We start from the raw sequence: 17,556 nt of genomic DNA on the forward strand, positions 1-17,556 counted from the left end.
CTCCGCCATGGATGGGTGGCCCCGTCCATTACAGGCAATGTCATGTCCTCTGCCCTGTGGATTTTCCAGGTCTCAGCCACAGGTGGTAAATGTGGGTCTAGGTGAGTGCTCGAGGCTAGCGCCCTGGGAGTTGACCTTGACTATAGCGGCGGGTGGTGAGACAGTTAACTGCTGGCTACCGGCCCCCGGACCCGACGGACCCCTCCAGCTTCCTGACTCTGAGCACAGCTCTGGCTGGAGGGCTGCAGCCGGTGGGCTGGGAGGAGTCTGGAGGTCCAGGCTGCTCTCCGCTCACTGCCCAAGATCATTAATAACCAAGAACTGGAAAGATAATTAAAAGCCAAATGTGAAGCTGAGCCTGCTGCTGACTGGCTCTGAGGAGGGGCCAGTCTTGCTCCTGGAGCCAGGCTCTTGGCTGCTTCGTTCCTGCTCTAGGAATGTGTTCTGGGGAAAAGCGAGCCACACGGGAAGTGGAGGCAGGGAGGTCGCCTCGCCCAGGTTCAGAGCCTGCTTGGTCTGGCTCCCCAGCCTCCTGCTCAGAGCCGTGGTGCTCCCTGCACCTCTGCGGGAGGACCGACAAGGGGCCCTGCACCACGGAGGGGGGCAGAAAGCCCGCCAGGGGAGAGGAAGGGAGCCGCGTCGCACGGCCACGGACGAGCAGTCGTCATAAACGAGGTCCGTGCAGCACAGAGCAAGCTGAGTCCGCCCCGACACCACACACCTCCATGCTGGCTTTTTCTCTGGGTGGGACACGCGGGGAGGGAGGCCTCCGTCACCCGTCCCAGCGGCAGGAGCTCCGGTGTCACCCCGCTGCTGCGTGCCTGCTTCCCTGACCGGCTTTCCTGAGAGGCTCATTGGCCGCCCCACCGCTCTCCTGGGGCCTGTGAGTGGGCAGGGGGCGCAGGGCTTCGCCAAGGGCGGGCCTGATGGCCTCGAGCAGGACACCTGGGCTTCAGTCCTGGCGCCAGAACTCTCCAGCTGGGCCTCAGTTTGGCTCTTCAGTTCCTGGAGCCAGAGAGAGACCACTTTCTCCCCTAAAGCCCTCTAGACCCTGAAGAATTCAGACCAGTGTCCCGTTTCGAATCGTAGCAGGCAGTTGCCACAGACAATTCCTCAGGAGGCTAAGAAACCAGCAGGTGCCGGGGACCCAAACCAGGGTCTCCGGTGACTCCTGGGTGTGTGGCGACGAGCACAGTTATGGCTGGCAAGTGACAAGAGAGCCGAGCGTCAGGACTAAGAGCTTTGTCGAGCACTTTATTGAGCACTTCAGTTCCCACAACTGGTCAGCGCGGCAGGTCCTGTCCCCCCCACCCCCCATCACACAGGGCGGGGAGGGGCATGGAGGCTCGGCCCTGCAAGCGGCAGCTCCAGCTTCTTGATCCACGTTCTCAATCCCCGAATTACACCAAGGTTCACGCGGAAAGCACCCAGCACTGTGCCTGGCACACACCAGGCCCTCGGGAAGCTCTTCTCCCTTTGTCCCACAGACACCATGAGCCCCAGCCCCGGGCCGGGGGAGAAGGTTTGCAAAGCTCGCTCCTGCAGTCCTGGGTCTCGGCTTCAGAAGAGCAGCTTTGCAGTGGCTGTTAGCACGGCCCACCCGGGGTCAGCCCTTCCCGGGAATCCGACGCCAGGTGGAGGACAGGTGGGGACAAGCACGACAAGCGCGGTCACACAGCCCCAGGGCCTGGTCCTGCCAGGCTCCACCCCAGGGCTGGATTCCCGGGAGCCGGGGTGCAGCCCCCCCCCCCCCCCCCCCCCCCGCTCCAACACTCCGACCTCAGTCTGCCCATTGCTGAGGCTGCTCCGGGCCCCCATGTGGCGAGAACAGCTGTGTCACTAAGGGCCTGGCAAGGTGCCCACGGCCCACCTTCCACCACGCAGCAGTGCCTCCCAGCCTGTCACCGGCCATCTGCCCTGTCCATGAGCCAGCGGCCGCCTCTCTGGCCTCAGGTGAGGGAACAGGCAGGAGCCACTGGTGCCAAGGCCCAAAGGAACACGGACTCCCGCCTTGGCCTCGCCTGCCCTTGGGGCCAGTCTGGATGAAAGGCACCAGGTGGAGGCTGTAGAGTGTATGCGCTGCTCCCCCGCCTCCTCTGTGGCCTCCTCCTCGGCCCTCCGTGCCACTGACCCGGGGGGCCCAGCTGTAAAATGGAGGTCACGACCCGACTCGCCCACCTGACCACCCCAAAGGAAGCACTTGCAGCTGCGCGTGAACAGGCATCACCGGGCTCTGTCTGCTGCTGGGGTCCTCTCCCTCACCCGGAGGGAGGAAGACGACCTCATCTGACCTCCAGGTGGTCAGACAGAGGGTGAACGCCAAGGAGCAAAGGAGCCCAGACAGCAGCCATGGCGAGCACTTGGGCTCACCGTCAGAGACGTGGCCACCCACGGCGGATTCGGTCCCTCCAGGCCCGGGGCTGCCGGGCTGGAGGCGGGGCACCCGACTGTACTGCTGTGTTCCTCCAGACTGTCCTATAAACCAACCTGGGCTTTATAATGCTAATAAATTCACGTCCAATATTTGGTTTGGAGCCTGGGGTGGCAGAATGACTTAATTTGCTTTGCCCTTAAGCAAGAGGGGATGTAACTGGGGAGGGCTACGTACGGATGTTTTGTGTTTCTCGCCAGCAGCGGGGCAGCTCCAGGGAGGGCCACTGAGTGCCTGCCCTTCCCCACCCCCCGGGAGCCCTCCCCGCTCTGCCCCCTGGGGGCTGGGGCCTCCCAGGAAGAAGCCACCGTGGCAGATGCGGAACGGTGGTCTCGTTTTCACATGGATGGAAAATCACAATACTTGGGGACGGACTAAGATGCATGACAAGAGTGAGAACGCAGACCACGGCCAATCACACACAGCCCCGGGCTCTCCCAAGCTACGGAGGCCGTGGCGGGGGGCATGGACTCCCCAGTTCCTACATATCCCAGGTCTTCCTCCCTCTCCTTCCGAGACCACCAGGGGCCCCAGGAGAGCCAGTGCGGTCACTCTGTCCAAGGAATGAACACCGCGCGGTGCAGGAAGCTATGAAGGTTCCCAAATGTGGGCTGAGCAAGGCACTGAAATCAAAGGGGGGGGGTGTTGGGGACCTGAGACCCCACCCCAGACAGGCAGCTCCAGGTCAAGCTGCTCTGGGCTCCAGGACAGGTGGGCCAGGCCCAGGGCTGGGGGCACGCCAGGGAGGGTCAGGAAGGACCCCCAGGTCCTGAAGCAGAAGGCACATTGAAAATGCAGAGTTCACTAGTCACCTGGGTTTCCACGAAGGCTGGCCCAGCAGACGCATGCGTGCTTGTGACAGGGGTGGGAGCACGGAAGAGCTGGCGAGGTGGCCGGAAACCCACCCCTCCTTCCGTGAGAATGGTGCCCCATCTCACTCCACAGCACCCACAGCCTGGCTCAAAGGGAGCCACCGTTCGTACTGGAGAGGGAGCGGGGACAGCCAAGCCTGCGGCTGCCCACAGGCCTGACCTCTTGGGGGTGGGAAGCAGCACCTGCGCACCGCCTCAGGCCGAGGGAGCTCCCAAGCCACTGTGATGGTGGCTGGGGGAGGGGTCCCTTCCGTGGTCCTTACACACAGCCCCCTGTACGGCAGGAGACCCTGTGGGCCGCATGCGGCAGTCAGGAGAGCAGAGGATCCCTCTGGGATCACAGTCTCTGGGCTTTAAACCGTCTCCTGGGCTGAGTCACTAGGGGCCCAGGAGCTCAGGACAGGTTGGCAGCCACGGCAGGGGCCCGCACAGCAACAGTCCAGGGTGCCGATCAGCACTTCCTGTTCTCGTCACAGGGGCTGGCCAGGCCTACTCCAGGCCTGAGGGGAAGGTGGGACCTGTCTGTCCCTGGCAATCCCCGTGGGGAGCAGCGTGAGGGCCTGGGAGTGGCTCTGAGGCAGGGGCTACGAGTGGAGCAGATTCCCCAGACAAGGATGCACGAGGGGCTGGGACAAGGGAGGGGACGTGGTGTCTGGTATAAACAGTGGCAGTGCCAGCACTGTCCCCAACAGCGGTGGAGGAGCCTGCCTGGTGATTGTCTGGTACGGGCTGTGCATAGAGCCGTGGCCCAGAGTGGAGTCTGGGGCATTCGTGTGCCCAGGCCGCACAGCTCGGCGGGCTGGGGCCAGCTCCACGCAGGGGGGACCCGGGGGAAGGGTCACCTGGCGAGTGAGGCGCAGCACAGACTGCGCAGAATCCTGTTTGTGGGGGGAGAAGACCCCCCAGCCGGAGGTGTGGAGGGTCCCCTCCGAGAGTCCGGCCTCGCCTGCCTCAAGGAACCCTGGCAAGGAGCTGGCTCTTGGCTCTGCAGGGGGGAAGGTGAGCGGGGGCGCCAGATGGGAGCCCCCACCTCTCTTACCAGCAGACACATCCCGCCATCAAGCCTTGGTCTCGCTGAGGACGATGTTGGCGGTGACGAAAAAGAAGCAGGAGAAAGCCCAGAGCAGCACAAAGCCCACCCAGAAGGTGTGGCGGAAAGGGGACCTATGCTTGTTGACCGTCCCGTAGCCCAAGGTCAACTGGGTGTCCTTGCGGCAGTGGTAGACCAGGAAGGCGGGGATGACGTACTGGATGCCCGTGCCCGCGTAGGCCCCCGTGATGCCCACCAGGGACTCCAGGTCATGGGTGCAGAAGGCCACCAGCACCGGGGGTAGCAGGGTGATGGTGGGGAACACCACGCGGTCCACGACCCAGGGGTACGTGCCCCCCTCGCGGTGGAAGAGCGTCTTCCAGTTGTTGCGGAGGGTCACGGCGATGATGGGGAAGTTGGTGCTGATGGTGAAGACGGGGAAGAGGCCCAGGAAGAAGCGCACGGCGGCCGAGCTCACGACGTCACAGCGCGCGAAGTTGAGGGTGTACATGTCCATGAGGCTGTCGCCGCGGAAGCAGAAGATGGCTGTGAAGCAGAGGAGGCCGTAGAAGGCGAGGATGAGCACGTAGTCCAGGAAGACCAGGCACGTGAGGCGGCGTTTGGAGGACACGGGCGTGACGAGGGACGGCAGAGAGTGCTGGCACATGAAGGAGTAGACGCACACGCCGAACAGGTTCCGGACCCCGGAGAGGTCAGCCAGGGGCGGGTGCCCCTCCCGGTGCCCGTGCCCGATGCGCACCAGCGCCAGCACGATCATGATGGCGAAAGCTGCAAGACAAGAGGGCGGTCAGCCAGCTGAGCGGAACGGGCCCTTCCCGGGGTAGTTGTTGGTCTGGGGCGTCCGCCGAGGGCCCGGAGCTCCGTGAGAATTGTGAAGTTCACGTACCTTGATGGCCACGTGCTGGGGCCACTGCGGACTGTGCTCCCTCTCCCCAGTGTCTCTCGGGGGATCTGGGCCTGAGAGGGGCTGTGCTGGGGCAGCGGGCAGGGTGTCCGCACACCGTCTTCCCTGAGGAGTGTGTGGTCCTGGCCCGGTTTACTGCTCGGCTCCCCTGAGGGGCTTTCTTGGAGCCTCTACCACTCCCTGGCCTAGCGCAAGCCTGGGGCAGAGCTCAGGTTCACTCTCAGACAGAGGCTAGACTGTCTGAGGCATGGGCCCCCTCCCTGTGGGGGAAGCTGGGGGTCTCCCTGCTGTCCCCTCAGGCCACATCACACTCCCTGGAGCCCAGGAACGAGGCCTTTCTCCTGGGATTCACAGAAAACCAGCCCAGGGTCTTCCCGCAATGACACTTGGGAGTGGGAGCAGCAGGAATGTCATCTATTACTTTTAATCGGAACTGTCTGACAGAGGGGACAGGAGCGGGGCAGGAGCAAGGGAAGAGGCCTGTGCAAATTGCCAATAAAGAAGATGATTTGTTTCCTCCTCAGCCCGCTCCGGTCCCTGTGGCTCCTGACTCTGGGCGCCCCCCCACCTCACTGCTCGAGACACCGCCTTTTGCGCCCTGCCGGGTCAAGGGGAAAGCAGCGACTCCTGTGGGGGTCTTAGCCCTGGGAGCCGTCTCTGGAGGGTGGAGAGGGGGTGACGGCCCAGTCCGGGACCCTGGCAGTCTGGATCGTCCCGTGTCTGGGGCTGAGGGCAGGAGGGTGTGCAGGACAGAGATCCGAGTAGAAGGACCACACCACGCGAAGTGCACTGGGCCGGGGTGGAGGTGGGGTCCCCGTGTGCCAGCGAGTCTGTCTGGGGACCAGAAAGGGTCACAACACGAGCTGAGCAGTCAGGTGGCTGCAGCTGGCAGACTGAAGCAGGGGAGGGGAAGCGCAGGGAATACCTGGGGATGAATTCTTCAGGAGGCAGTGGCCGGCACTTCTGCGATTCAAACCCCACTCTGCCACCACCGTCTCATGTGTCACCTTGTGACCTGGTACTACTCGCAGCTTGGAAAGAGGCGAGTGGAGAAAGCTGTCCCTGTAGCTTGGCCTCAGGGCCCTGGGCGTGGTGGGAGAAGGCAGAGAGCCAGCAACCCCGAGTCACTGAGTCACGGCTGCCTCGCGCCGCGGGTGCTGTAGTGCCCCTCTGCCCACCTTCCTCCTCCTCGCCGCACCTCCGGGGAGCGGTGGGACACACAGGCTGGCTGACCTCAAGGGGGCTGTCTGTGCAGCCCTGGCTTTCCCAACTGCAAATACACCAATTTACGGAGGTTCCCCAAGGCAGGAGGTGGGGTTTTTAAAGCACACGGAGGCGTGGACAACCTCCATCCTCAATGTATGGCTACTGACAGGTGGCTTCTGGAGTCACCAGCTTGGGAGCTGCGTGTCCTTATGTCAATGATGATACGGAACATTTTCTAGAACTTTCAGGTGGCTCACAAAGGCATGGCTATGGGAGATAAGAAAACTTGTCTCACCAGCTTCCCTACTTAGGCTTGCATCACAGCGGGATCACCGGATTAGTCTCCTGCCTTGTTCTCTTACTAGAGTCGATTTCCAAAAACTGGATCTACCCCCAGGGGCTAGATGTTGGATCCCATCCAGGAAAGAAGATGCCAGAGGCTGTTGGGAGGCGCTTCCAGCATTAAAGAGTGGCAGCTCCCGGAGAGGGCCCCAGAGGGGGACAGGCCACCCCCGGGGGCCACCCCCACCCTGTGAGCTCCACTCCCGTGAGCCCCACTCCCATGTGACCCACGCCATGCCACTTTCTCGAAAGCTCACATAAGCCGCGTGACTTGGCAGCACAGGAAGGCAGTGGTGCTCCATCGTCCCCCGGATCCTGACTGAGTGCCTGCCGGGGGCCGCTTACGGCTCCAGTCAGGGGAAGGGCACCCCACGCCCCCAGAGCAGGCGCCCAAGGAATGCCACCTGGGCTTGGATGCACTGAGGACTGGCTCTGAGACGGGAGCCCCGGCAAGCCCTGGGAAGGGGTAGTGGGAGCGTGAGGCCGGGTAGCCCTCGGGTCCCCCCACACCTCCTTGCCCCCATCACTGCGAGGACACAGGGTGGGCGCTGGCCTCTTCTCAGGAGTGGAGAGGCAAAGGCAGATGTTCTGGCTGGTCTCCCAGCTGGCATGTTCAGAAGAAACCAGGGATACCCCCGACTTCATATTGCGATAGAGGGACTGAGAGGGAAGGGACAGGAATGAAGCAGGAGGACCAGGTCCTGGACTAGAGGCACCGGCCCCTCCCCCTGCGACCACATCCCTCACCGCTGGCTCCTCCCTCCCGTGCCCACCAGAGGAGCAGAGTTCACCAGCCATCTCCTAGACTGATGGTCCCGTCCCTGGGAGACAGCTGATCCCCAAACTCAGTGGGCCTGATCATAAATCAAGAAGAAAGGAGGGAGATGGGCGTGAGCGACAGACTGTCAGGAAGCGCGACAGAGAGCGGGGCTGAGTGTCCACGGGTGTCCGACACTCGGCCGGCCACTGCCAGAAGCTCTTGCGCCGACCTGGCCATGGCTGGATGGGAGGTGCGGACAGATACCGCCCGGAGCGGTGGGCGCTCCCCGAAGCCTTGCTGACCGGGCCTGCGGTTCCCCGGGGCAGGGGTCTCTCTGACCTTCCCAAGCCACGCTCAGAGAGCCCCGGGGAGGCGACCAGGGTCACAGCCCACATCCCCCTGCATCCTCGCCGGAACTCCCGCTCCAGGGGGTGAGGAGATGCAGCGAGTTGCCAGGGAGGATTCTGTGGTGGGGAAGGAGGTGAGGGCCTGACACATGTCACATGAGGAGTGGCTGCTGGCCTTGGGTGGCACAGCTGTGAGGTGATGAGGCAGGACAAGAGACTTCTCTTTAAATAGCTGAGGTAACAGCTCATGTGAAAAACCTGCACTTGTTTCGTGGAGCTCATGGCCCGGCTGGGACCACCCACCCACCCAACAAAGCTGTGCTGAGTGCCCAGGCCCACGCACCCTTCTGGGCAGCTGGGGACAGTGCACTAAGCAGATACCATGTCTCTCGGGAGGTCACTGTCCAGGGCAACTGATGGAAGTTGCAGAGGCAAATTACAACAATAGAGAGAACTGGTAACAGCCGCATTAGCTGCAGGGTAGGTGATGAGATCCCCATTGTGGGAGGAGTCCAAGTCCTATCGAAGCTCATGGGAAGAAGACCAGCCAGGGGTTGCAGCAGAGACTGGGCCCCAGGATGAGGTACTGGCAGCAGGAGGCGCCCCCACAGGAGCTTCCCCGTTTCCAGGCTCCCACCCCAGCGATATGGCCTGGAGAGGTGTGCGACCTTCACACACTTACTCTGGCAGCTGCTGAGTGCCAGCCACTGGCCTCATCACAGCCACTGGCCTGCCCCCTGCTCCCCCACATCCAGTCCTCGGGGGCCCGGGACAGTTGGCTTAGGGAAGACGCTGCCCTTCCCTTTTGGAGGAGGCCAGGTTCAAAGTAAATTTTACAACAAGAACATCCCCTATGGCAATGTCAGCGTCCTATCACGGGGATGTCGGCGACTATCAGTGTGGCGGTCAAGGCGGCACCACGTACCAGGCGGCCTCTCCTTTACCCAGGCACCATCTAGCTCTCAAAGCCATCAGAAGAGAAACCCTGCTTTCCAGAGGCGGCCTCCTGATCCTCGCTCTCACCAGCAAGAGCTGGATAAGCAGCCCGGCCGGGAGCTGCGGGGCCTCGAGGCTGTCTGTCCTCATGGCTGTCTGTCCTCATGGCCCCACTCCTCTCAGAGAGTACAGCAGGTGAACCAACACCCTTCTGAACTCCTGCCCAGGGGTAAGGGTGGTCCTAGTTTACCGGGGGGGCAGTGAGAGACAAGCAGTAGCGCTTGTACCACACAAGCTGGTTCCTCCCCTCCTGAGTCCCCTTCTGCGGTCTGGCTGGCTGTGGGAAGTCACAGATGGGCCAGGGCCTCCCAGGAGGAGGTGACCTGCTCTTGCTTGCGACAGAGCGGGGGGCGGGGGGGGGCCAGTGACGAGCAGGGGTCTGAGGGAGGGGCTCGGGGTTCTGCTTTCAGCTCTATCCTCTGTGTGCCCAAACCCATCCCTGGGGAGGTGAGGAAGGGCCAGCCTGCGCTGGAAGGGTGGACAGAGAGGGGCTCCTTCCAGGGTCTGTGGCAGCGGAGGAAGAGGTGGCAGACACTGCCCTGGTCTCTGGGCCCTGGTGAGGCTCTCCCCACTGCTCTCGGCGTGTGGGTGAGGCCGGGGCAGGGCTCCACTTTCCTTACAGAATTCCAGGGTCTGCATGGTGCCGGCACGAGGGGGACCACCTGCCCAGGCACCCTGGCCTTGGGGAGCCTGGGGCGGGGCCTTCCTTGCCTGGATGGGGGCAGGGCAGAGCTCTCCCAGGAACCCCCTGCCCTTCCCCCACTGTCCCCAGGACGTCCCCGGTGGTGCTGCGGGCACCAGGCCTTCCGGCAATCAGCGGCTGTCTCCCGCCTCACCCAGGCAGGGCTGCCTCCTGGAGAGCTGCCCCTCCAGTCTCTGACCTCTGAACCTGGCCCCGCTCGTCCCAAGACTGGGGCGGGCCCCAGCCTGTTCTGCTCCAGACGCCTCGCTGTTCTCTGAGCTCCGTAAGCGGCTTTAGCTCGGACACAGGGGAGGCGGAGGCCATCCGTCAAGGCGGCTGTCACAAGGATGGCACTCTCTTCTCCGAGCAGAGAACCAACATGCCAGGGCTAATGATAATGAATGGCCGTGGTGTGCCCGCCCTCAGAGCTGGATCCGGGGAGGGTCTGGCACTGGCTTCCTCCTCTACCACAGTGCTGCCCTCGGAGGAGGCTGGGGCACAGATGCGTCTCTCCTCAGGCTGGTCCCAGGCTGGCCTGGGCCTCCCGGGATTCAGGAGGGCTGGGGGGAGCGACGGGGTGACACCCAGCTGAGCGGAGGTCAGCTGAAGACCAAGCAGTTCCAAAGCCCTTAAGCAGGTGCCTGGGCATTTGTTCCTTGAGTAACAGGACCGACTGTGGATGAGAGCCACTTCGCAGGCCCCCGGGACCCACGGGGCTGGGGTGTGAGTGGGGGCTCCCCGTGGGAAGCCCTAAGGCCTTGGAACCCCCCGCGGGGAAGCCAGGAGGCTGCTGCTCTTCCTGTAAACAAGCTCAGTTTCTCAGATCACGTGGGATTCAACCAGGCCCTGCCACCGAACTCTGTCATCTTGGGTCGTCCCGTCACTTATCACTGCCTGTGTTTTGCCACCTTTAAGAATGGAGCTGGTCACGGTACACCTCATGGAGGCACCTGGGTAGAGCCTGGCCCAAGCCACCCCCCCTCAGAACGTGGAGCGCACTGCTGTCCGAGAAACCTTATCTCCCTGCCAACAATCCTGGTCCTGGGCAGGCAGGCACCTGCCAACCCACAGTTCTCACCTGATTCTCCTTTTGCTCCTCATAGCAAAAGGAGCCTGGGATCATCCTAGGGACCCCACCTGCCTCAGCTGGGTCAGGGGCAGTCATACCCCTTCCAGGAACACCCTCTATTTTGGGTGTCTCTAGCCCAGGCATCAGACCTGGGCTGCTCACGGCTGTTCCGTGAACCAAGAAGCTCCCTCTTGCTTCGCGGAAGGCCAAACAATGACCACGTGTCCCCACCACTCTGTCATGTGGGGGGACCCTGGGTGTGTGCTCTTTCCGAACGGGACTGAGACTGAAAAGGAATTACGTTTGGATTTTGGGGGCTTGCACCAGTCCGTCCTCCTCTGGCCGTCACCCTCCCACCGGAGCACAGGCTGTGAGTTGGGATGGGGGCTCCTTTGACAGCCCCAGAAGACAGGACCTCCTGGCCTATCAAGCTGGGAGGAGTCCCCTTGGGGAAAGATGAGAAGTTCCCTCACAGATGTGCCTGTTCGCACACGCATCTTGGGCCTAGGTCAGATTTTATCTCAGGCTGTAAGACGCTCTGGGATGCCTGGCCTTGCCTGTAGTAATGCATGAAAAGTCACCTGTGTCTCCATTGAATGGAGGGAATTCAAAGCCCATCGAGCTGTGTTTCCACACTGAGTCACCCTCTGTGTGACGGGAGGACTCCAACTCTGTCATCTTCATGGTCACTGTATTGTCATCATCATGGACGAAGAGAAGGGCGTCTGGATAATTAACTTACGGAGTGAGGTTCCACTCTGTGGCTCTGTTGTCGATTTCAAAAGGGGCGCCCGGCCGGCTCAGTCGGTGGAGCACGGGACTCTCGATCTCGGGGTTGTGAGTTTGAGCCCCACGCTGGGTGCAGAGATGACTGAAAAATAATTATCCTGGAGAACTCAGAGCAGAGTTCCTTTTTCCGAGTGTGCTGGGAGGAGGGCGCCGTGGTATTTGAGCAGGTATTTGAGTCTCTAAAGCTATCAAGTCTCAAGCAGGAAATCAAGAGTTCTGGCCTTTCCATTCCTCCCCTTCCCACACCCTGCGAGCAGGGCAAGTGTCTCCATTTTTCATTCTTCCGCTGTCAGACCAAGCTCAGCTGGTAATGGTGGCAACAGCGAAGCCATGGGGCCTCTGGCCGGGAGCCCGATAATCTCCTTCCCAGATTGCAAACATAAAACTTCAGCTCTGTCACCTTTCCTGAAGGCCGCCCAGTCTCTCCTCTTGTTGGGGACTTCATTATCTCTGCCTCTAATTCCTGGGCGGAAGCCCTGACCCGCAACGAGACCGCTTGGAGATGGGGCCTTAAACGAGCTCATAAGGGCTCTAATCTGATGGGACCCGGGTGCTTACAGGAGGAGCCCGAGGTGCCAGAGCAGTCTCCCTGCGCACGGAGAAAAGCCTCCGGGAGAAGAGCAGCCAGGAAGAGAGGCCGCACCAGAAACCAACCCCGCCAGCACCTTGATCCTGGGTTTCTAGCCCCCAGAACAGAGCAAGGAAATCTCTACTGTTTAAGCCACCCCAGCCTGTAGCATTCGGTCCTGGCAGCCTGAGCGGACAGAGGTATCCGTCCCGCAGAAGCTGGATGCACAGACAAACGCGGGTGGAGAAAGCATGGGGAAAACAAGCAGAAGCAGTGCTCGAGGGTGCTCAGGGGCCCCTAGGCTGCACATAAGTGCGGGAGCTCCTGGGCAGCTGCGGGCCCCATTAGCTCTGAGACACCTGGGGCTGCTTCTGACACGTGGGTGAGGCTCACCTTGGCCTGTGTGAAGCCCAGCTCTGTGCAGAGACACATCTACAGCCCCTACCACTGGTCAGAGGCCTCGCCCCGCTAAGCACAAGCTGGGGCTCACCTCCCTCCCCTTGCCAGTGTCCAGGCGGCTGGCCCACGACCTCCCAGCCTCTGGGGACCATCTGATGGGCTGGCCAGCACACATCTCGGCCAAATGCAGAGCTGTTGACAACAAAGGCTGCTCACAGAAGTGGGGTGGCCATGTAGTGGCCTTGCCTTGGGGCCCAGCAGGGCTCTTGGGTCAGTTCCATGAACAAAAGGGACAATGTGGCAGCACGGGGCTGGCTCTGTGGCAGACCGTAACCGGGTGCCCACTCTGCCCGAGACCAGGAAACTCCAGCATCCTCTCCTCTAAAGTGTGTCTGCAGAGAGAACTTTCAGAAAACAAGAATCAAGACCAAAATGAGACATCTATGAAAAGCTTTTCTTGGATTCCCTCCACGGGCTAAGGAACGAGAAGCCGCATGCTTCACGGCCCCGGAGAGCCGGGGTCTAGCGAGGGGGTGGGCGGGGTGATGCTGAAGGCTGTTGCTGGCTGGCTGCTAGGGGCGGGCAAAGGACCCCCTTCACAGCCGTCTGAGGAGCACTGGTTGAGGGGACAGCGGCAAGTGGTTGTGGGGGGATTCCTACACCACGCCGGCATGTTGGGTCAACAGGACGTGGGGAACGGACGGCCCAGACAGAGACGACCCCTGGCTCCTGCTGGTGATAGAGTGGAGGGTCCCACCACGAGGCGCTCTGCCGAATCAGTCAGGGATCTGCAGCAGAGTCAGCCAAGCGGCCGCAGAGAATTTTGGGGACAGGTAAAAGCAGAGCCCTTATGTTCCTAGGTGACGGTCTCCTCCTGGGGACCTTCTGCTTCTCGGGCCACCGCTGAGGAGTCCCACCTCCCCCTGCTGGCTCGGTCTGGAAGACAAATCTGGGGCACTCACTGGGGGTTGGAAGGGGAGGCTGGGCCGCGGAGCTTCATGAGGTTCGAGTCTGCCCACGGACGCACGGAGAGGCTGGCGTCTGACCCACTTTGAGGGGAGCACAGAGACGGCTGTGACGGACACCACGCTGCTCTGAATACACAATCAGAGAAAGGAGCCCTGTGGGTCCTCGTCAGCCCAGACCGAGGAGGGCTGCCGTGCTCCAGAGCAGTCTTTATTAGAAAGAATCAGGTTTTTAATAACACCAAGTGGGGCACCCGAGCTGAGCCAGCTGTGCGTGTCCCCAACTGGGAGGCGTCTGTGGCGGAAGCTGGTACGGGGTGAAGTAACGGAGCCGTCTCAGCCCCTTCCTGCCGGAGAGCTCCCGCCAGGCATCGCGGCTGGGGACGGTCTACCGTCCTTTGCTTTGGGGCTTAGAGCTCAGGCTCTGCGGCCCCAGCTCCTGGGCCTGCGGGTCAGCACTTCTGGCTGTGTGTCTCTCCTAAGTGTCCCCGGTCTACTGACCACTGACAGAGCGAGCACCAGGGCCGAAAGAGAAAGCCCCGGGCCGTTCCGTGAGATGCGCCTGCTTCTCACTTCTCTCAGGCTCAAGCTTCCTTGAAGGTGGTGAGGGTGGAGGCTGGGGGGGGGGGGGGGGGGTGCAGGCGTGCATGGGGGACAAGCGCCGGAGTGGGGCAGAGGAAAGGCTGACAGAGCCAACCTGAGAGGCTTCCGGGTCTCGTGGCCAGAGCCACAGCTCCTTCTGCAGGTGGCCTGGGCCACGTCCCCGATCTCACGGCCAGCCCTGAGGGAGGCTCCCACTGAGGCCAGCCCCAGGATGAACTGGCCAACACAGAGGACTGGTGGCGGGGCTGCACACAGCGGCTGCTACCGAACGCGGACCCTGCGCCAGGAGCAGCGCCGAGAGCCCTCCCTCCCTGATTCCGGATCCCATTTTATCTTCCCAGCCGCTCCCGGGGGGACCTGCCCTGGCCGCTGCTGAACAAGGAACCTGGCCGAGGGCTGGCTGTGCGCCCCGGGACCCACGTGGATGGGAACATAAGCGGAGGCACCGGGAGCGAAGCCCTGGGCTCAGGAGCCCAGCAGCCGGGGGCTGAGCGACGGGACAGCAAGCGGGGCTGGTCAGGAAGCCTGCTAACACTACACAACAGTCTCACCCGCCGGACGACACGGAGCCCATCCGGGCACCTGGGATCTGGGTCTCCCACACCGATCTGCCTGGGCTGCCCAGAACTTATTTGGAGAGCAAAAGAGATGAATCAACACTGTCACTTGTCATTCAGGTGCCGACACTTTCCTGGACAAGTGGCCACGTGCAAAGGCCCGCTCTGGCAGCGGGAGGGAACTGGCCTCAAGCTGTCGGGTGGCCTCGTCCTGGGCTCCGGGGGGCCCTACTCGGGCGGGGCTTCCGCAGTCTTCCCCAGCCTCGTTTCAACAGATGGCAGAACAAATTCCTAATTAAGCGCAAGAAACTTTCTGGCTCAGCACGTTTATTTATGATTTTCCGGTCCCTTTGGTGCTCATTCTTCCCTTTTGTCTTCTTAGAACCCGAGTCGGCTTATTGCCACCCTGCGCTCCGGCTCGGCTCTCTTGGACAGTCTGGGCCCTAATCTGGGGAGAGGGAAGGGGCAGGGAGTGCGGGAGTGTGGGGAAGGAGGCAGGGTCGGGGGGGACACGGCCACACAGCTGCTTCTCAGAAGCAAAAGGAAAGGGAGTTCGTTGAGAACGGAGGACTTGGCGCAGACCAAAGAGGACAAACAGGGCTTTTTGGAGGGTTCTAGAAAAAACCACTTGGGTGAGCTTGGGCCAGAGGAGAGACGCCCCCCTCGCAGATGTCCCCCGGGGCGGACTCCAGTCCTTCCTGCAACAGGGCTGCCTGTTCGCTGGTATCTGGCAGCTTCCTGGGACTCGTCCCTCCCCACTGCCCCCTTTCTCGGCTCCCTGCCTGCAGTGGCCCCGGGGCCATGACGAGGGGAACCGCTCTCACCACCAGGGAGGAAAGGGCCCAGGCGGCTCGGCTCCCGTGCCCCAGCCTGAAACTGTAGTCTAGCCTTGGGTACAGTCTGGAGTTTACTTAACTGGACAATTTTTCTTCTGCTTCAGAGGGCTTTGTGTCACAGAGCTTAGCTTTCCCGGCACAGGGGCCCGAGCCTCTCCAGGAGAAGAATGACCGCCTGCCGGTCACCCAGAACGCTCTGGAGACCAGCTCTGCAGAGAGGCCGGCGCCATCTGATTATCAGATCGAAGGGAGAAAAGAGGCAGATGACTTGCAGTGACAACAATGTCACCATGCAGAAACACAAGTGTGGGTGACCTTCACGTGCTGCTGTGTCCCTCAGGCCCTCCCTGCTGTCAAGCGCCTCTTGCAAGGCCACTGTCACCTCGCAGGGCCCGGGAGCCTGAGGAAGGGACCCCTTGGGGGATCTCTGCTGCAGCCCCTGGGGGTAACCAGCCTTGCTGGCCAGCCGGAGGGGCTCTGGCTGGGAGAAGGGGAGGCACGATGGGGTCACAAGGGGGCAGGATGGTTTTACTCTGAGGAGGACAGGGCTCCAAGAGCAGCGTGGAAAGGGCACAGGGGCTGCTCTGAGAGGCTCTGGAGGCCCCCCCAGGGCCCTGCTGGCAGTGTAAGCGCAGGCCTTCTCTGCGGGGGAGCTGAGTCTGGCGGGGTCTCCCACCCCACACTGGGACAGTCACTCTTCCTTTACCACCGGCCTCCTCCCCTCCCTCTCAACAACCTGCTCATCACTCACTAGACACACGAAGGCCTTTGTCCTGCTCAATAAACAGGGGTGTCGCTGTCGTGGAGCATCAGGACACGTCACGATCCGGGCAGCCCTCTAAAGCACAGGAGTCTCCCCACCTCTCCCCACCTCTCCTTGCCCTCCCCGGGGGGAGGTGAGGACTCCTAATGCGGCGGGTCAGGACAGCCAGTCCCGTGTGGGGGAGGGGCAGGACCTTGGGGACTCTGGGAGCAGAGGAGCAGTGACAACGGAGGTGGGCCAGGCGGACAAGAGGAGGCTTTGCTGAGAAAACTCTTCCTTCTGCAGGTCTCTAGGGCTTTCATCTATTTCCGGAGGAGAAGGGTGGGCAGGCGGAGCCGGGACTGTGATTCCCCGCTGATCCCAACGCTGGGAAGTGAGCCCTGCTGGGACCCAGGGTGGGGGGCTCTATTCCAGTACCTTATCCTTGGAGCCAGCCTGATCCTCGTGTTCTAAGTCAGGAGTTCTCATTCTTTCCCAGGTGGTCACGTTACTTAAACCCGCGGCTTTCAAATGTGTGAATAAAATTTGCAAACAGCATCGTGAAGGTACATATAGGACTGAACCGGCTGAGGGGGGCAGACCAGGAATCCCGCTCCCTATTGGACAAGTGTCCCCCTGCTCTCTTGGCTGGGCTGGGTGACGAAGGACAGGTGTCCCGGGTTACAGGGGCCGCGAAGCTAACGCAGCAGATGACTCAGTCCTGCTCTCAATTCCGTGCAAGGAAGGACCGAGGCGGAAGGAGGTTACAGGCGGCCGAGCTGGGCTCAAGACAAGGCAGGACTTCCCAGTGCTGACAAGCAACCCTTCCGAGTGGGGCAGGGGACCCGTCGGGAGCTCCTGGCCCAGAGGCCACCCTGTGTGAATGTTTGTGGAGCCTGCCCTCGCGGGGGCGGGGGCGGGGGCGGGGATTGGATGACGGTCATGGTCCCTCCCGATTGAAGATGCCAGGACCCTGTGACGCACTGGCTCCTTACACTGGGATTCTGGAATCCTCTGCAGGATGTGAGAACAGCCGGAAATCACTTTTACCAGAAGCTGTTCTGAGGGCCCGTGCTGAGGGCTGTGTGCCCTGAGTCCTGATGAGGGGTGCTGGGGCAGTTGCAACGGGAGCTCGAGAGGAAGCTCGGGAGGGAGGAGTCCTGCCCTCAGGCTCCCGGGGAATGTCGGTGCAGGTGCTGGGCAGGGGAGGTGCTGGAGGCAGACGCCCTCTGCCAGACCTCTCAGCCACAACGGCAACTGTATTCTTTGCCTTTAGACCAAAAGAGGAATGCAAATGATCCCAGAGCCAGTGCCAGGCCACACGGCCCCTACCCCCTCCTGTCCTGGGTCTACGGCGCTCAGTAGCCGGGGCCCTCCGGGTCGGTGCGGCGGAATGCATGAGCTCCCTCCCACAAACCTGCCTTAGGGGGAGAGGCC

The 17,556-nt window shown here is 62.0% G+C and overlaps 1 protein-coding gene across 2 annotated transcripts in view; it reads right to left on the reverse strand.

Moving 5' to 3' along the window:
* Window positions 1-1,234: 1,234 nt before the first annotated feature.
* TMEM104 (transmembrane protein 104) overlaps window positions 1,235-17,556 on the reverse strand; it is a 54,055-nt gene continuing 37,733 nt past the window's right edge. For both annotated transcript variants that reach the window (XM_059378755.1, XM_059378754.1), the window contains exon 10: window positions 1,235-5,122. In XM_059378755.1, coding sequence (XP_059234738.1) covers window positions 4,362-5,122 — 761 coding nt within the window. In that variant the 3' untranslated portion in view covers window positions 1,235-4,361. The remainder of the gene's footprint in view (window positions 5,123-17,556) is intronic.

Source organism: Mustela nigripes, chromosome 16 (assembly GCF_022355385.1).
Source record: "Mustela nigripes isolate SB6536 chromosome 16, MUSNIG.SB6536, whole genome shotgun sequence".
In the NCBI taxonomy this organism is placed as follows: Eukaryota; Metazoa; Chordata; class Mammalia; order Carnivora; family Mustelidae; genus Mustela; species Mustela nigripes.